General features: G+C 39.6%; 1 protein-coding gene across 2 annotated transcripts in view; it reads left to right on the forward strand.

Annotated features, from left to right (window-relative positions):
- tenm3 (teneurin transmembrane protein 3) overlaps positions 1-15,741 on the forward strand; it is a 327,457-nt gene that overhangs the window by 146,969 nt on the left and 164,747 nt on the right. For both annotated transcript variants that reach the window (XM_070970867.1, XM_070970875.1), the window contains exons 8-9: positions 7,048-7,221; positions 9,887-9,951. In XM_070970867.1, the coding sequence (XP_070826968.1) occupies positions 7,048-7,221; positions 9,887-9,951 (239 nt within the window). The remainder of the gene's footprint in view (positions 1-7,047; positions 7,222-9,886; positions 9,952-15,741) is intronic.

Consider the following 15,741-nt stretch of genomic DNA (forward strand, 5'->3'; position numbering starts at 1 on the left):
GTAATTACAGATGCTCGTTAGCCGGGTTCCGTCATTAATTAGACATTGTGACCTTGGTAATTACTGCAGCCATACATGTATGTGCCAGTGAATTTCTCATGGATATTTCCCCACCGAAATTTTTCACAGACACCGTTTTCAGGAATAAAAAAAAAAGAACTGCTTGCTTTTCATGTGTATAGTCATATGTTATCATTACATAGTCCTTGTTTCTTGAATGACTTTTTTCAATGGGGTGATGACACGTGAAGTGTTTGGAGAGTTTCTTTTTTTTGGTGAAACTACAAAGCAGTTATATAGTAAGACAAATTATATTGTGAAATGCTTTTCTAAAAAGAACATTCATTCACTGTATCTGGACTAACTTTTTTTTTTCCTTATAATATTATTATTATGATCATTAAATAATCATCATCATCATCATCATCATCATCATCATAATATTTATTTGTATTGCACTTTCCATGCAAGAAATGCTGCTCAAATGCTTCACAACAAAGAACTCAGATGCACCAAGTGCTTCACATAAAGAAGACATTGAATGAACAAAAAAACAGGGATATAAACTTATTGTAAAATAAGATGGAGAATCAAAGCCACTTGATAATAGTAGTGAAAATAAGAGAATAAGGATGAACATAAAGACAATGCATAACATAAGATGGAACATAAAACCACTGAATAATAGTAATATGATGAAGTAAAAGCTGTCATAGAAGTCATGGTTAGTTAAAAGCTGAAGTGAAGAGATGTGCTTTTAGTAGTGCTGTCAATCGTTTAAAATATTTAATCGCGATTAATCACATGAATGTCATAGTTAACTCGCAATTAATCGCAATTTAATCACACATTTTTATCCATTCTAAATGTGCTATTAATTATCATTTTAATACTGTTATCAACATGGAAAAGTGGATATGCTTGCTTTGTGCAAATGTTTTTTTATTGAAAACAACGTGTAGTGTTATATTTCACACTAACATTCTCATTTTGAGCAGTCATTCACATTTGAATGAATCAAATCTCACACAATTTAACACTGTTTAACAGATGACAAAAAATAAATGCTTGGTTACAAAAAAGCCCCTTCAACAACATTTTCTAAGGGATCAAAACAGGGTGATCCAAGATAAAGTTACAAAGTGCACATCATTGTAAACTAGGACTCAGGCTATAGTGCAGTTAAACCATGGATTAAACTTTCCTTTCTTAAGTTTCCTTTGAACATACAAGCAGTCAGACTGTGATGCTCTTCTATTTATTCACCAGAGGTTTATCAACCCAGCCTCTTATTTCTCTCCAGAAAGAATGAACATTACTTGGCTATGGCTGCAGTAAGTTTGTTTGTAGTTGCGGTATCCATATGCCTCTGTCCAAACTTTGGTCTTGTCAGTCGACCCATCAGGCAACTTTTTGAAACTAAACTTTCTATTCAGAATCTTGTTCGCATCCATTTCGGCGTCTCGCGCTTGATGCCCACCTACACTTTCACAGCTAGCGAGCAGGCGAGACTAAAACATGCGTGGGGCGTGCCCATTGTTTTGTTTTCGGATCCTGTAGTTTTTGTAACGTTACTAGCAGTGGCCACAGCTTATAAAAAACTACAAGTTCACTAGGTCACAAAGAACGTTAATCGCGCCATAAAAAAAATGACGCCGTTAAAATTGATTTGCGTCATCGCCTTAATAACGTGATATTTTTGAGAGCATTAGTTTTTAGGTTTCTTTTAAAAATATTCAGTGAGCTACTTCCCTGATACCCAGGTAGATGTTGACAAAGGTTTCATCTCTGATGAAACTGGGAGGACCTTAAAATCAATTCTGAATGTTACAGGAAGCCAGGGCAGAGCAGCTAAAACTGGACTAATGTGCTGTCTGCTCTTGGTTCTGGTTAATCACTGAGCTGTAGAGTTTTGAATGACCTGTAGTCTCTCAGTGTCTTTTTTTTTCTTTTGAAAGACCTGTAAATAGTGTGTTACGGTAACCGAGTTGGCTTGAAATAAAGGCATGAATCAGAAACATACATTGTTCTCTGTAATGATGTCACCAAGTGGCAGCATGTATAGTAAGAACAATAATGGGCCAAGGCAGCTCCCTTGTGCAACTCCGCAACAGATGGCATGTTTCTCTGACACAAAGCTTACACACACCAACTTTTCAAGACATTTGCTCAAGAAGTCATGGTCATAATGGGGATGCAATGTTTAACCATGTTGTTATTACCAAGTCCAGAATGTTACCATGCTAATGAGTGGCTTCATTGACATGTTGTGTAAGCTGAAAGCTGTCCAGTAAATTTACAAGCAGTTGTCCTCTTAGTTGATATGAATGTTCAGTTCTCCATTCAGGATTAGTCTGTCGTATTTAGCAATACTAAGTGTGATTCAATTTTCAATTCAATTCAATTCAATTTTATTTGTATAGCGCCAAATCACAACAGAAGTTGTCTCAGGACACTTTCCATATAGAGCTGGTACAGACCAAGCTCTTTTATCTACAGAGAACCAACAATTCCCCCATGAGCAAGCACTCATCAGCTCTGAGATTCCTGCATAAACAATGATGAATATCTTGGTAGCTGATTTTTAATTTAATGATGAGCACCAATAATTCTGCTTTGAGCTCAAGAGCAAGATATTGAAATTCAGACAGGTCAATGTCATTACACTCAAACTACAAAATATAGTTGAGAGGACAAGCCACTATCGGTGTTGCCACACCAGCAGTGCTGTTTAGTCAGACCTCAATTAAAAGCATTACATGCAAATTCTTATGACTAATCAGATCATGGACCAAAATGGAAAAGAGACATTTCAGCTGTTGGGATTCTGTGATAGGAGAAATATGAGGTCACTGAGACCACCCTCTGATTTAAACCTTTACCTGTCACCTCAGGACATCAGCCATGTTTCCTTTGACATGTCCTGACTTAAACAAGGAGAATAAGACCATACCTGGCACCTGGAAAATTACCATTATGAGACTGACTGTGACTGAACATTGACAAATTTAAGATTACTGGGACAGGTACCAGATGTTCTGCGATTGCTACGATTTGTTTGACCCTGCTACGATTTCTTTAAGATCACCACTGTGTTTAAGGAAGCTAATTTGTTCTAATTTGTGAAAGACATGAGTGATTAGGTCTGTGGTGTTCACCATTTTAGGGTGGCATGGTTGCAAAGCAGGTAGTGCGCATGCAAAAAGGTCACAGCAAAAAGGTCGCCTGTTCGATCCCCGGGTTGGGCCTTTCTGTGTGAAGTTTGCATGTTCTTCCCGTGCATGCGTGGGTTCTCTCTGGGCACTCCGGCTTCCTCCCACAGACCAAAAACATGCTCATTAGGTTAATTGGTGAGTCTAAAATTGTCCTTAGGTGTGAGTGTGAGCGTGAATGGTTGTCTGTCTTGTGTGTTGCCCTGCGATCGACTGGCGACCAGTTCAGGGTGTACCCCACCTCTCACCCATTGACAGCTGGGATAGGCTCCAGCCCCCCCGCAAGGGATAGGCGGTATAGAAAATGGATGGATGGATGTTCACCATTTTGACTGGGCTTCAATGTGACAAATTTAACTCCACTTTCCAAAACTGCAAGCAGGAAGACCATCTATGTCATATCAAGATATTGAATTTTACCTAGGAACGGGACATGGAGAATAGGAAATGAAGGATATTGACAGTTTATTGTGCACACAGGAATTGAATATTCAGACCTTGTACTGAGCCAAGCAGGCATTGGAGAGTGGCGGGGAGGATCACAGGTAGGCAGAGACAGAGTGAGTTTGGCTGGCTTGCGGCAGTGAGTCCAGGTGTGGAATAGCTTGAGGCAGTCTGAGGCAGAGAGGGAAAAAACAGGAGTGTCAGAAAACATCCAAAAGCATAGGAGAATGCAACAGAGCACACTCTTTCCAGGAAATTCAAGAACATTGTAGAGAGTCAGAGTTGAGAATACTTCTAGTTGGGTAAATGGACGACCTGGCGAAGACTGGAGTGAGGAGCCAGGGGTTTATAGGGTGGTGATTACTTGATGAGCCTCAGGTGTGTAGGTGGATAGGCACTAGGAGGAACCAGGTAACCATGCCCAGTAGAGTTGGGCGGTATCCAAATTTTGATACCGTCAAACTTTCCCCACGTTTTCCCGGGGTATACGGTATTACGATACGATAATAACCTATCTCTGGGGTTACTTCCTTCTGGATCGTCATTGGTGTTTCTATGGTGAATGTGGGCGGGTCGCTGAGCTATTGACCGGCGTAACCACGCAGTTAGTTTCACCGCTCCGTCTCATGAAGGAGCAGAGCACTGACAGACGACTCTGCTGAGCAGCCCGAAGTGTTATTTTATTGTTTTATTTGCTTTTCGTCCCTTTATGAGAGCTAAGAACAATAGCAAGCGCATGGACATACCTGTGTTAAGACGTGTACGACTGCTCGGGTTCATGTACTTTTGCATGTCACCTTTTCCCTGAGTAAAAATTCAACCAGATACATTGAACGGAGTGGACTTCATTTTCGTTATGACGATGCTACAATCATGTTATGCCCCTATAGACCTATATGCGCAGCATTTTTTTAATGACGGTAATGAAACTGATACCGTTGCTATTTTTAGATACCACGGGATACCTTATTACTACCAGATTACTGCCCAACCCTAATGCCCAGCTCAGCACAGACACAACCTAGACACACAGCTGGAGAGAGAGACACACAAGAAACACAAGTTCAGTGAAGACATAGGCATGAAACTGAGTCCTGACAATCTGCCCTGTAAGAGTAAAGACTAATCATATAATCATCTGTATTACCCTCCCTGATGAAAACATATTTTCTCAAGAAATACCTCACCATCACTACAATAATTTTCTTAATAACCTGTGATTAAGTCTTCTTATTAACCATAAGTCAGTAAGTGGAAACTAACATGTGGTTAAAGCGATCATCCTATTACTAATCTGAACAGTTTCAGTGATGCCTGACAAATATTGTTAACCTTGCAGTGATACATTATTTTTCATAAGAATTAATTGTGGCTGAATGGTCAATGGAGTAGTTCAGGGCTGGTTTCAGTAAGTGGTTATGTTTGAGTTAAGAGATGTAGAATGGAAAGAGGCTTTTTAGGCTTCGTTATTCAATGTAACGAACACAATAAAGCTTTGTCACCTACAGTACACCAGTATGAAAACACAAGAACTTCCCATAAGTTTTGGCTGCCTTTCGAATCTTCGATTAAAAAGGTCTATGTTGGACAGTGAATTCTGAAGTGAAGACTGCATTACCCCAGTCACATAACATACGCATTAAAACTTGATGGTATTTCAGAAAGGAGGCTAAGAAAAGTGGAACCAAGCTTTCAGCAGCAAACATTTCAGCCAGACCCAACTACGGTTTTTCCGTAGCTTGAGGAAATCAGAGGAAATTGTGTGCTGTCCAAATGTGCAGCTGTGCTATCAAGTTGGGTCGTGTGCTCTGACCAACTTTACATCGTGCATGAACCAACTGGACCTGGGCAAAAAAGACAGAAAAACAGATGTAAAAAGAAAAAGCACTTTTATAAAGTTGATATATGTAATAATAAACATCATTAAAATAAATGGCTACTAATATGATGTAAGAAACCAGAATAAGAAGCTACAAAAATTAGTGCCCAAAATCAAAGTAGGTCAACTAAGCAACAAAGAAACTAAAGCTTCAGCTTAATACAACAGAACTAAACAGACTTGCTCTTTTCAAGTGTATACAAGGGAGATATATAAACACATGAACTGGCCTAAGACAGACACAATGGAAAACATGACCAATAACAACATTGAACATCTAACAAACTGGAACATATCTAAGTATACAGCATCAACAAAGGAATAATTATTTTCCAGCACTGCACAAGATGCGCCACTCCACAGCACCATGTCAGGGAACTTGCACCCAAAGTTCAACACAGTTGAACATTTCCACCTTTATTGTTTGTACTCGTCTTCCCTGCAATACTGAAAACTGGTCAGTTGACCAAAGGGCAGGGAGCACAGAGTATGTTTGTTGATCACACTTGTTTTTTTGGAAGAATAGCACCACTAACGAAGCTCTGCTAACTTGATAGCAAACACATTGCATTTCCCAATAACTCTTCCACAATAAAAGCATCCCGCCAGTTGGATAGGAGAGGTTAGGTCTGCATCAGCAGTAACAGCACAGCTCTGATACAGCCAGTCATTATCAGTAAACAGCCAAATAATACTGATATCCCAAAGTACAAAATAAGAACACATGAGTGAAACTAAATCCCAAACCACAAAGATTCAGTTAGAAGTTACTTAAGTCCTAAGAGCTGAACACAGAGAGACCACAGCAGCATGGCTCAGTGCTGCTATCCCCTGCTGTGCGGCCATACTAGAAACACATGCCATCACGGCTTGGCTTGGCACGGCACAGTGCAGCTAAAGCAGACTGACCCATGCCTGTGAAAAAACTCTATTAGAGCTAAGACCTGGACCTGGAGCTAAGCCTAAAACCTCAGAGGTTAAGACCGAGTTAAAATGCCATATCACAGCTTAGTTTCATGCTAGACAGATCTGAGAGGTTTTATTGTCATTGTTCTGGTCATTGGTTCTATTTGCTATGATAACATTGTACCAAAGTCATTGCTGAGATCTTACAACCAACATGGCTTATAAACAATTGCATATGTCGAGGTACTTTGAAATGCAATTATCCTCTTAATCATCAGACACTTTATAGCATGCATATGGACTTGACAGAAGTGCTATTTTGGGAAATAAGTGTTTATGGAAATGCTTCCAAAAAATGCTACTGATGTCATTATGGCATGGCTCAGGATTGGTTGATGTGAATATGATGTGTTGTTTAGTGGCATACTATCACTGGACAGCACTTGGAGTTAAGGCAGTAATCAAGATTCACAATTACCTTATGCTACCACCAGGGGGCAACAGTGTGTGACATTTGTGTACAGCTTTTAATTTTCTGTACATGTAAAACCAATATCCTGTATTTATTTGCGACAACTAATTTCTCTTTCTTCACTTGCTTTCCAGGCACTTCCTCTTTAAGACAGGTACAGGCACCACCCCCCTATTCTCCACTGCAACTCCTGGCTACACTATGGCAACCAGCTCAGTGTACTCTCCACCCACTAGGCCGTTGCCGAGGAATACCTTGTCCCGCTCTGCCTTCAAGTTTAAGAAATCCTCCAAGTACTGCTCATGGAGGTAAGATGATATGAGCATGTTAATGTATGTTTAAAGCAGTTTAACACAGTCAGGAAGACCAACCAACTTTTCAACACAATTGATTAAGATGCCATGGTCAGTCATATCAAACAGTACACTTAGGTCAAAGAGGACAAGCACTGAGATCTTATTTTCATCAGAATTTATTCTGAGGTCTCTGATTATTTTAGTCAAAGCAGTTTCAGTTCTGTGGTATGTTGTTAAGCCTGACTGAATTTCGTCCAGGATGTTATTTTCTTTGAGAAAGAGTTGGTTAATGCATTACTGTCTAGGTTGGGTTTCTTTCCTAAGGGGTTCACAACACTTGTTTCGAAGACATCTGGGAAGAAGCCTGTTTGCAGAGATGTATTTAGAATCTTCAGGACATAAGTTGAAACGCTGTCAAGTACCCACTATAAGAATGCTGTAGGTACAGGGTTAACACTTGAGGTGAAGGAGTTACACTTATTGTCAGTCTTGCAGAGCTCAGCTAGTGTTATACCGGTGAATTTTCCCATGGTTCCATCATTTTTTGCGAATTCTTCCCAATTCGATACAGAGAACTGCACATGGGTGGGGGCAGTATTGAGTAGTGGATTAATGTGGAGAATTATAAACTAGACTTTGCAGCATCCTCTGCATTCATTTTGGAGAAGTAATCTAACCAGATGTTGCTAACTGGACATTGCATACGTATTATTGGTAAGTTGACTGCAGAGCCGTGCATATGCAAAAACGAGGCTAGAGGCATACTCAGAGTGTCATTTTTTTGAAGTGTAAAGCCACTGACAAGGTCCGTATGTGATGAGCTGGGAGTGAGAGTGTGTTGACCTTGACCGTACATTCATAGTGGCAGTATAGCAGTGTGTAGGCACACATGTTCAGTATCACTCAGTATCCTTTGTTCAACATTTACATGTGCTCCCATACAGATACAGTATATCATCTTTTTCTGGTTGTCCTTCTTGTCTGTGGCTCCCTTTTCCACACACACACACACACACACACACACACACACACACACACACACACACACACACACACACACACACACACACACACACACACACACTTTCTTTATGTCTTAATGCACTGCTTTCTCTTATCTGTCTTACTCTGTTGTCCCCAATATCTCTTTCAATATGCCAGGAGTCATTTTGAAGTGCACTTCAGGACTCATTTTAGCACAATATAGATTAAGTAGTATCCTAGACTTGATCTAATGGTTTTTGAACTTTCACACATTACTTTCAGAAGATGACACTTCAGAGGAGAAGTTAATCATACTCCCAGGATTCTGAAAAGTATGGAATCACACTGTATTTAAGCTAGGTAAACAAACACCTTGGAGAGTTGAGATTAAGTTTTTACAACAACTTATGTATTTATACTGTTTCCATTTTAGTTGGTCCTACTCCAAGAGAGGGCTAACATTATTCATAATCAGGCAGCTGGTAATGTGTTAATCATGAACAACATGAACATGGACAACTTTTGTTATGGTTGGAATTGGACTTTCAAAGCAAGTCAGCAAACTAAGCAACTGATACTTTACAAGGATTACTAGGACATTACTTGATGTTATTCTCAATCAGTGTTTTACCTGAACCAAACTGTAGTTAGGAGATCTCTGTTTTTAGGCAAATTATTCTTCTATAGCCTGGTTCATACCAGGTAACTGCCGGGTGAAGAATGGGAGAGATGAGCAGGGACAGCAAACATAACAATTACAATTATTATGCTGCACCCTGAGCTTCTCAAGACACTGTATGGCTGACTACAGTAACTTAACCATTAACACCACTGCAGCTATGGCTACATGCTAGCCAGAGAGACTCACTTCTGACAAAAAACCTGCAAGGCTGTGTTACATGCACAGGTTACATGGACATGTGACATCAGACGGTAGATTTTAAAGGTTTCATTTATATTCAATGTCGACTGTATCTTGGCAGTAACTGGAGTCACAGAAGCAGCAGTTAGTTGCTGCCATCTGCTATCTAGATGATTGTGAGACTTAGCTAGCTTGGCAGAGAGGTTTGAAACCTCAAAGATCACCCTTGGGAAATAAATAATTTTCACAGCAGCAAGTGTAGTTGACCATTGTAAATGTTTAACATATGACTGTATTATTAGGGTGGCGCAGCAGGTAGTGCGCGTGCCTCACAGCAAGAAGGTCGCTGGTTCGATTCCCGGGTCGGGCCTTTCTGTGTGAAGTTTGCATGTTCTTCCCGTGCATGCGTGGGTTCTCTCCGGGTACTGCCCCTAGGTGTGAGTGTGAATGGTGTGTGTATGTGCCCTGCGATCGGCTGGCGACCGGCCCAGGGTGTACCCCGCCTCTCGCCCATTGACAGCCGAGATAGGCTTCGGCCCCCCCGTGACCCCGAAAGGGATAAGCAGCATAGAAAATGGATGGATGGATTATTAGGGACATATGAGTAAAAGGGCATTCAGCTTTATTCTAAAATGTTCGTTTTGCTTTGTGTGGGATTGGCTTGAGACTTGACACTCTGTATTGTGGGAGTTCATTCAAAAATGAAACAATTGTGAAGCTAAGAATGAATTTAAAAAATGTTTCTTTGTATTGTGAAGGTTAGTGGAGGCAAAACAAGTGACAACAAGGTAACAGCAACGCAACAACAATGCTGTTGTTTTGTTTTCTCAGGTGTGCAGCCCTCAGTGCAGTAGGACTGTCTGTACTGCTCTCTGTCCTGCTCTGTTACTGCATAGGTAAGACCACACACACACACACACACACACACACACACACACACACACACACACACACACACACACATGTTGTGTTTATATCACTTGTGGGGACATTACATAGACTTACATTCATTTCCTGGAGCCGTACCCTAACCCTAACCATAACCACTATCTGCCTATTCCTAACCCTGTGCCTAACCTAACCTTACCTAACCCGTAACCCTATCCTCAGTCTGCACCCTGAAATTTAATGATTTACAAGGGGACCTGCATTTTGTCCCCATAAGGGAGGTCAGTCCCCACAATGTGACTGTGTAAACAGATTTTTGTCCCCACAACGTGATAAATACCTGTTCACACACACACACACACACACACACACACACACACACACACACACACACACACACACTTTTCTCTCTTTGTCTGTCCATCTCACACAAAAGAACCACACACACACACACACACACACACACACACACACACACACACACACACACACACACACACACACAGACATGCATACATTTCAAAATAAGTGTTGTGAATTTACAAATGCACATAAGTGTGATGGGTTAGTTTGACCCAGACAAATTAGACTTTTAGTTCTGCTTTCCCTGATGTTCATTTTTAATTCCAATCTTGTCTAGCTTCCTTCCCTCTCTGGCTCACTTTGTATCAGCCATTCTTGTAGTGTTATTTCTGCATTCGATGGTTTTCAGTCTCTGCAATAAACCCAAGAGATAACAACTCTGCCAGGGTTTTCTTTTCTCCAGGCCCTATTCCTATTCCATCACTGCCATTTTAAAGGATGTGCTATAGGAAATGTTTACGCTAATAAATTGGGCAGATTGTACGGTAAATTGGAATCCACTTCCCAAACATGTTGTTAATATTGTCCTAAGCTATGGTGAATTGTTTGCGAGCTGTAACATCAGAATTTCAACATCACTTCATCAGAATCAAGAAAATTGATGGGAATGGATTTTTTTGTGTGTGTGTGTGTGTGTGTGTGTGTGTGTGGAAATATACTAACGATTTAAACCCTTAATCATTTTGTTCGTCAAAAGAAACCTGTAACATAGTGAAGACAGACAAATATGTACCTCATCACACTGTGGGAATGCTTTGTGCATGGCAGGATTTGATGAAAGGCAGGCACCTTCTCAGAGTAATAACTCAAAGAGTACACTGTCATGTCTATTTAGGTTTAGATAAACCTGACAAAGCCAGTGGTGGAATGTTATTCTAAAATAATAATAATTTAAAAAAAAAAGAATTCTCTAGCGTATTCACTATTCCTCCCACAGTTTTTCCTTTTCAGGAATTAACCATATGTGCAACATAAATACTGTAATAAGCACATTTCTGAAAAGGAGTAGGAGCAAGTAAAATATGTAACTGTTCTTACCCCTTTTTCTTAATGTTTATCATGAATATTCCAGCTGTTAACCCCAGTGACCGTCATACAGAACTTAAGTAATTACCTCTATGTTGGTCATCATGTCAATCAATGTAGGTGCATTTTGTGTTTGAAATATCCTTCCACAAAGTCACTCCATAAATTGAAATACATACTCTTAAGACTGGTATGAATTGTTTTTTTCAAATGAGATTTTCATGTTAAGAAATACCTCCCCTTCTCTTTTTAAGAACATTTTATGTATGTTGCCAGGAAATAAATTACTTCTTGTTTTGTACCTTATTTGTGTAAAGGGTCTTAAATTCCACCATATATTGAGTGTGTGTGCATACTGAGTCTAAGGTGATTTTGTAGGTGTTACCCCACACCTCCACACAGTAATTCAGGTGCTGTAACACCACTGAACAAAACAGAGTGAGTACAGAGAACAGTACAGCCTTCACCCTCCTCCAAACTTTGCTTGCACATATTTTGTATGGGGTTTCTAGCAGATTTCGTGCTCTGATATCACACCTAGAATTTATTTTCAGAATTTATTTCAGTGAGAAAGAGAGAGGAAGGAATTATAAAACAACAGAGTCAGGGGGGAGGAAGAGTGGTATTTTTTTCTAAAGGTCATCGATTCCCACAGTGAACAGAAGCAATTATTACTGGAGCTGAGATCGTCCTCAGACTTGAAGATCTCTTGCCTTAGGCTCATGTGTGTGGGGTGTGTTGTTACATATTCAGCCATTTAAGTTGTTGTGCGTGCGTGCGTGCGTGCGTGCGTGCGTGCGTGCGTGCGTGCGTGCGTGCGTGCGTGCGTGCGTGCGTGGGTGGGTGGGTGCGTGCGTGCGTGCGTGCGTGCGTGCGTGCGTGCGTGCGTGCGTGCGTGCGTGCGTGCGTGTGTGTGTATCATGGCTCCCTCATGCAGCATTGGCAGACAGTTGTTTGTTTGTTTTTCATTCAAGCATCTGTTAGTTTCCTGGGATTTTATGAATTATATACACATACTCTTCACACACACACACACACACACACACACACACACACGAAGATCCACACAGCTATTCTCAAACCACAGATGCACAAGAACACACAGGAATGTATAGACACACACATGCATGCACACACACACACACACACTGAGAAACACACTGGTGCACAGGTACACATGTTTTCATATATTTTTTTATGTGTTATGTGGTCTGTTACACTGTGGTCCAGTAATTTGGACAGCAATTGAACACAAACTGCAGTGCACTGTAAACAGAGAGTGATGGAGTGGAGGGATCACATTCTGTTTGAACTACACATGAAATGAAAAAAGTGAAAAAATAAAATTAATTGTCCACACCACAAAGGAAATACATGTGTTAGTGAAAGCATGTACCCCAACTTAAAGGTCGAGTGTGTAGGATTTAGGAGGTTCTGTTGGCAGAAATAATATTTTCTTTAGCATATAATCACCTGAGAGAGTTTCAGTTGTTCCTTAAAAACCTGGATCTACCTACTTTAACCCACCAAGATGCAAACATCCTGGATGCACCATTAACACTAGATGAGCTCCACGAAGCCCTCCTCCAGATGCCAAATAATAAATCACCTGGACTCGACTTGTTTTCCTCCTGAATTCTATAAACATTTTTGGCACATATTATCTCCACTATTTCATAGATTAATATCAGAAATCAAAATTACATCACAAATTCCATCACACATGAACACATCTGTCATATCGGTTCCACTCAAGCCCAACAAAGACCCAACTCTGCAGTTACCGCCCCCTGTTGCTAATAAACACATAACACTTAAAAAAATTACAAAAGCCCTACCCATTAGATTAAAAAAATCTTAATACATCCTGATCAGACAGGCTTTATCAAGAAAAGACAGGGCTCAAATAATGTACGAAGGCTTTTTAACATCATTAATCTCGTACAACAATCTCAGTCCAAGACAATTGTATCATTAGACACTGAAAAAGCATTTGACCAGGTTAATTGGACCTTCTTATTTAACACACTACACAAATTTGGCTTCGGGGAGTCATTCATTCATTGGATAAAAACACTTTACAATTAAGCCACAGTTGCCACAAATGGAATCATGTCAAAGAGTTTTGTACTTGAATGGGGCCCTATGCAGGGATGCTATACGTCAAAACAACAAAGGAATCAACACCACAAACTTTAAACATAAAATTAGCCTTTATGCAAATGATATCTTATTGTACTTACAGGACCCTTTACCTTCCCTAAAAGAAACTTATAATCTCATGAATACTTTTCTAAAATCTCTCCATCATATTGCCACTTTCAGAAGATGCTTGGGATTCTCAAGGACAGGATTTTTCTGGTAAATCAAACTGGTAAATTAGATATCTAGGCATTAACATCTCACCCAGGCTGTCAGAATTGTTTAAACTTAACTACATTCATTTGCTAAAAACAATAGAAGATGACCTTTGACCACCAACAGATAAATTGTTCATATCTATTGATTCTCTTGTTACACATTTTCATTGGAAAAACAAAAATCAAACTATCCTCTCTACAAAAATGCAAATCTTTAGGTGGACAGGATGCCCCATTTTTTTTTTTCTATTACCTTGCAAATCAAACACAATATATTGTGAAATGGATTCATCAAACCAACCACAGTATCCCACGGATGGATCTGGAACAACAATATTGCAAAAATATTTAACTTTCAGCTTTATCATTCCTCAACACAACCATTAAACACCACTGTTTCCAAAATACTGTAATCTGCACAACTCTGACTGCATGGTGGAAAGATCTTTAACTCTCCACCATGCAAATATACCATAACCCCAACTTTAAACTCCATTGTACCCCCCTTTATTGTCACACATGGGCACAAAAGGGTATCATACAGTTTCAACATCTTTTTCAAAACAATCAGAGAAGATTTCAAAGACCTTATACAGAAGTACTGACTTGATGGACACCAGTTTCTTCAATACCTACAATTTTAAATCCATAATGAAATCAAAAATTAACATAATACATAACACAATGTAACCTCCTAAAATAATCAATGACACAATTGGAATTTCTACAGACTTCTATTAACTTCAGATAATTCCATAACAATTAACATAACAAACAGCACATTGGAATACTGACCAACTAGCTTTCCTTCAACTGACTTCTGCATAGAAATAAATACAAATATTTTTGCCATGACAATCAATACAAAACCTACAGCTAATCCAATATAAAGTTACACAAATATTACCCAATATCAAGAACAAAATGGGACTGGCAAACACAGACATATGTTCACAAGGCACAATAGGCAGAACAGATAATTATTTTCATGCACTCTGGGCCTGCCAACCACTTTATTTATTCTGGAGCTCCATAACAAAAAAACTCTGCACAATCTTAGATTGCAGAATCCCAACATCCCCACAGCTTCGTCTGCTAGGAGTCACTTCAGAAGTCAGTATACCAAACAAATACAACTGTAGCTATCAACAAGAAAACAATTCTTCAAAACTGGAAATCAGAACACTCAACAAGCATCAACCATTGGACTAATCTTTCAGAATGTATATCAATGGAAAGATGGTCACCATTTTGTCCTGATAGGGCTAAAGTAGTACAGCGCACTTTCCTATATACATGCACCACTCACGTAGCATTGCAAAACACACACATACACACACACTTATATCCATTCTTATGGCAGTATAACACATAATGGATTATTTAATGTTTCATATAACACTATACAAATCCTTGTACTCATACAACTGTCTTCACTACCTTAACCACTACTGTTGCCATTGTTTTAATATTCACTGATAATGGTATGTCATTATTTTGTTACTATATTCATAACATTGATATTACACGCTCCTGCTACACACCCATATTCTAACCTAACCAAAAGGACATAAATACAAACATGCAAAACAGCTACACATTACCTGCATTGACTTTATTTATGCCATTCTGATTCCTATTTCTGGATGCTCATAATATATAACATACTGATCTGATACATTATTATTTTTATATTCTTTTCATTCGTGTTTATTATTTGGTTCCTGCTTTATCTACCTTCTGTTCTTGAGCCTGACTAATTATCTTCATGAATACCCTCTATGGATTCACATCATTGTCATCATTACTACATTACTACTATTGCTGTTGTCTTTTCATGTGTGATAATAGTACCTCACATTATTTTAAAGACACCATACTTTCCTGCAACACATGTTATACCCTAACCTGACCAACTGTGCCACTGGAGGTACCCTGGATGGAGGAGGGGATGGGTCTACGGCACTCCTGGCATCTTGCCCGTGGTGATCGGTCATGTTCACATCATGAATGACCCCCCACCACATCATCTGGGGTGAATGTGACTGT

This window comes from Chaetodon trifascialis, chromosome 2, assembly GCF_039877785.1.
Source record: "Chaetodon trifascialis isolate fChaTrf1 chromosome 2, fChaTrf1.hap1, whole genome shotgun sequence".
NCBI lineage: Eukaryota > Metazoa > Chordata > Actinopteri > Chaetodontiformes > Chaetodontidae > Chaetodon > Chaetodon trifascialis.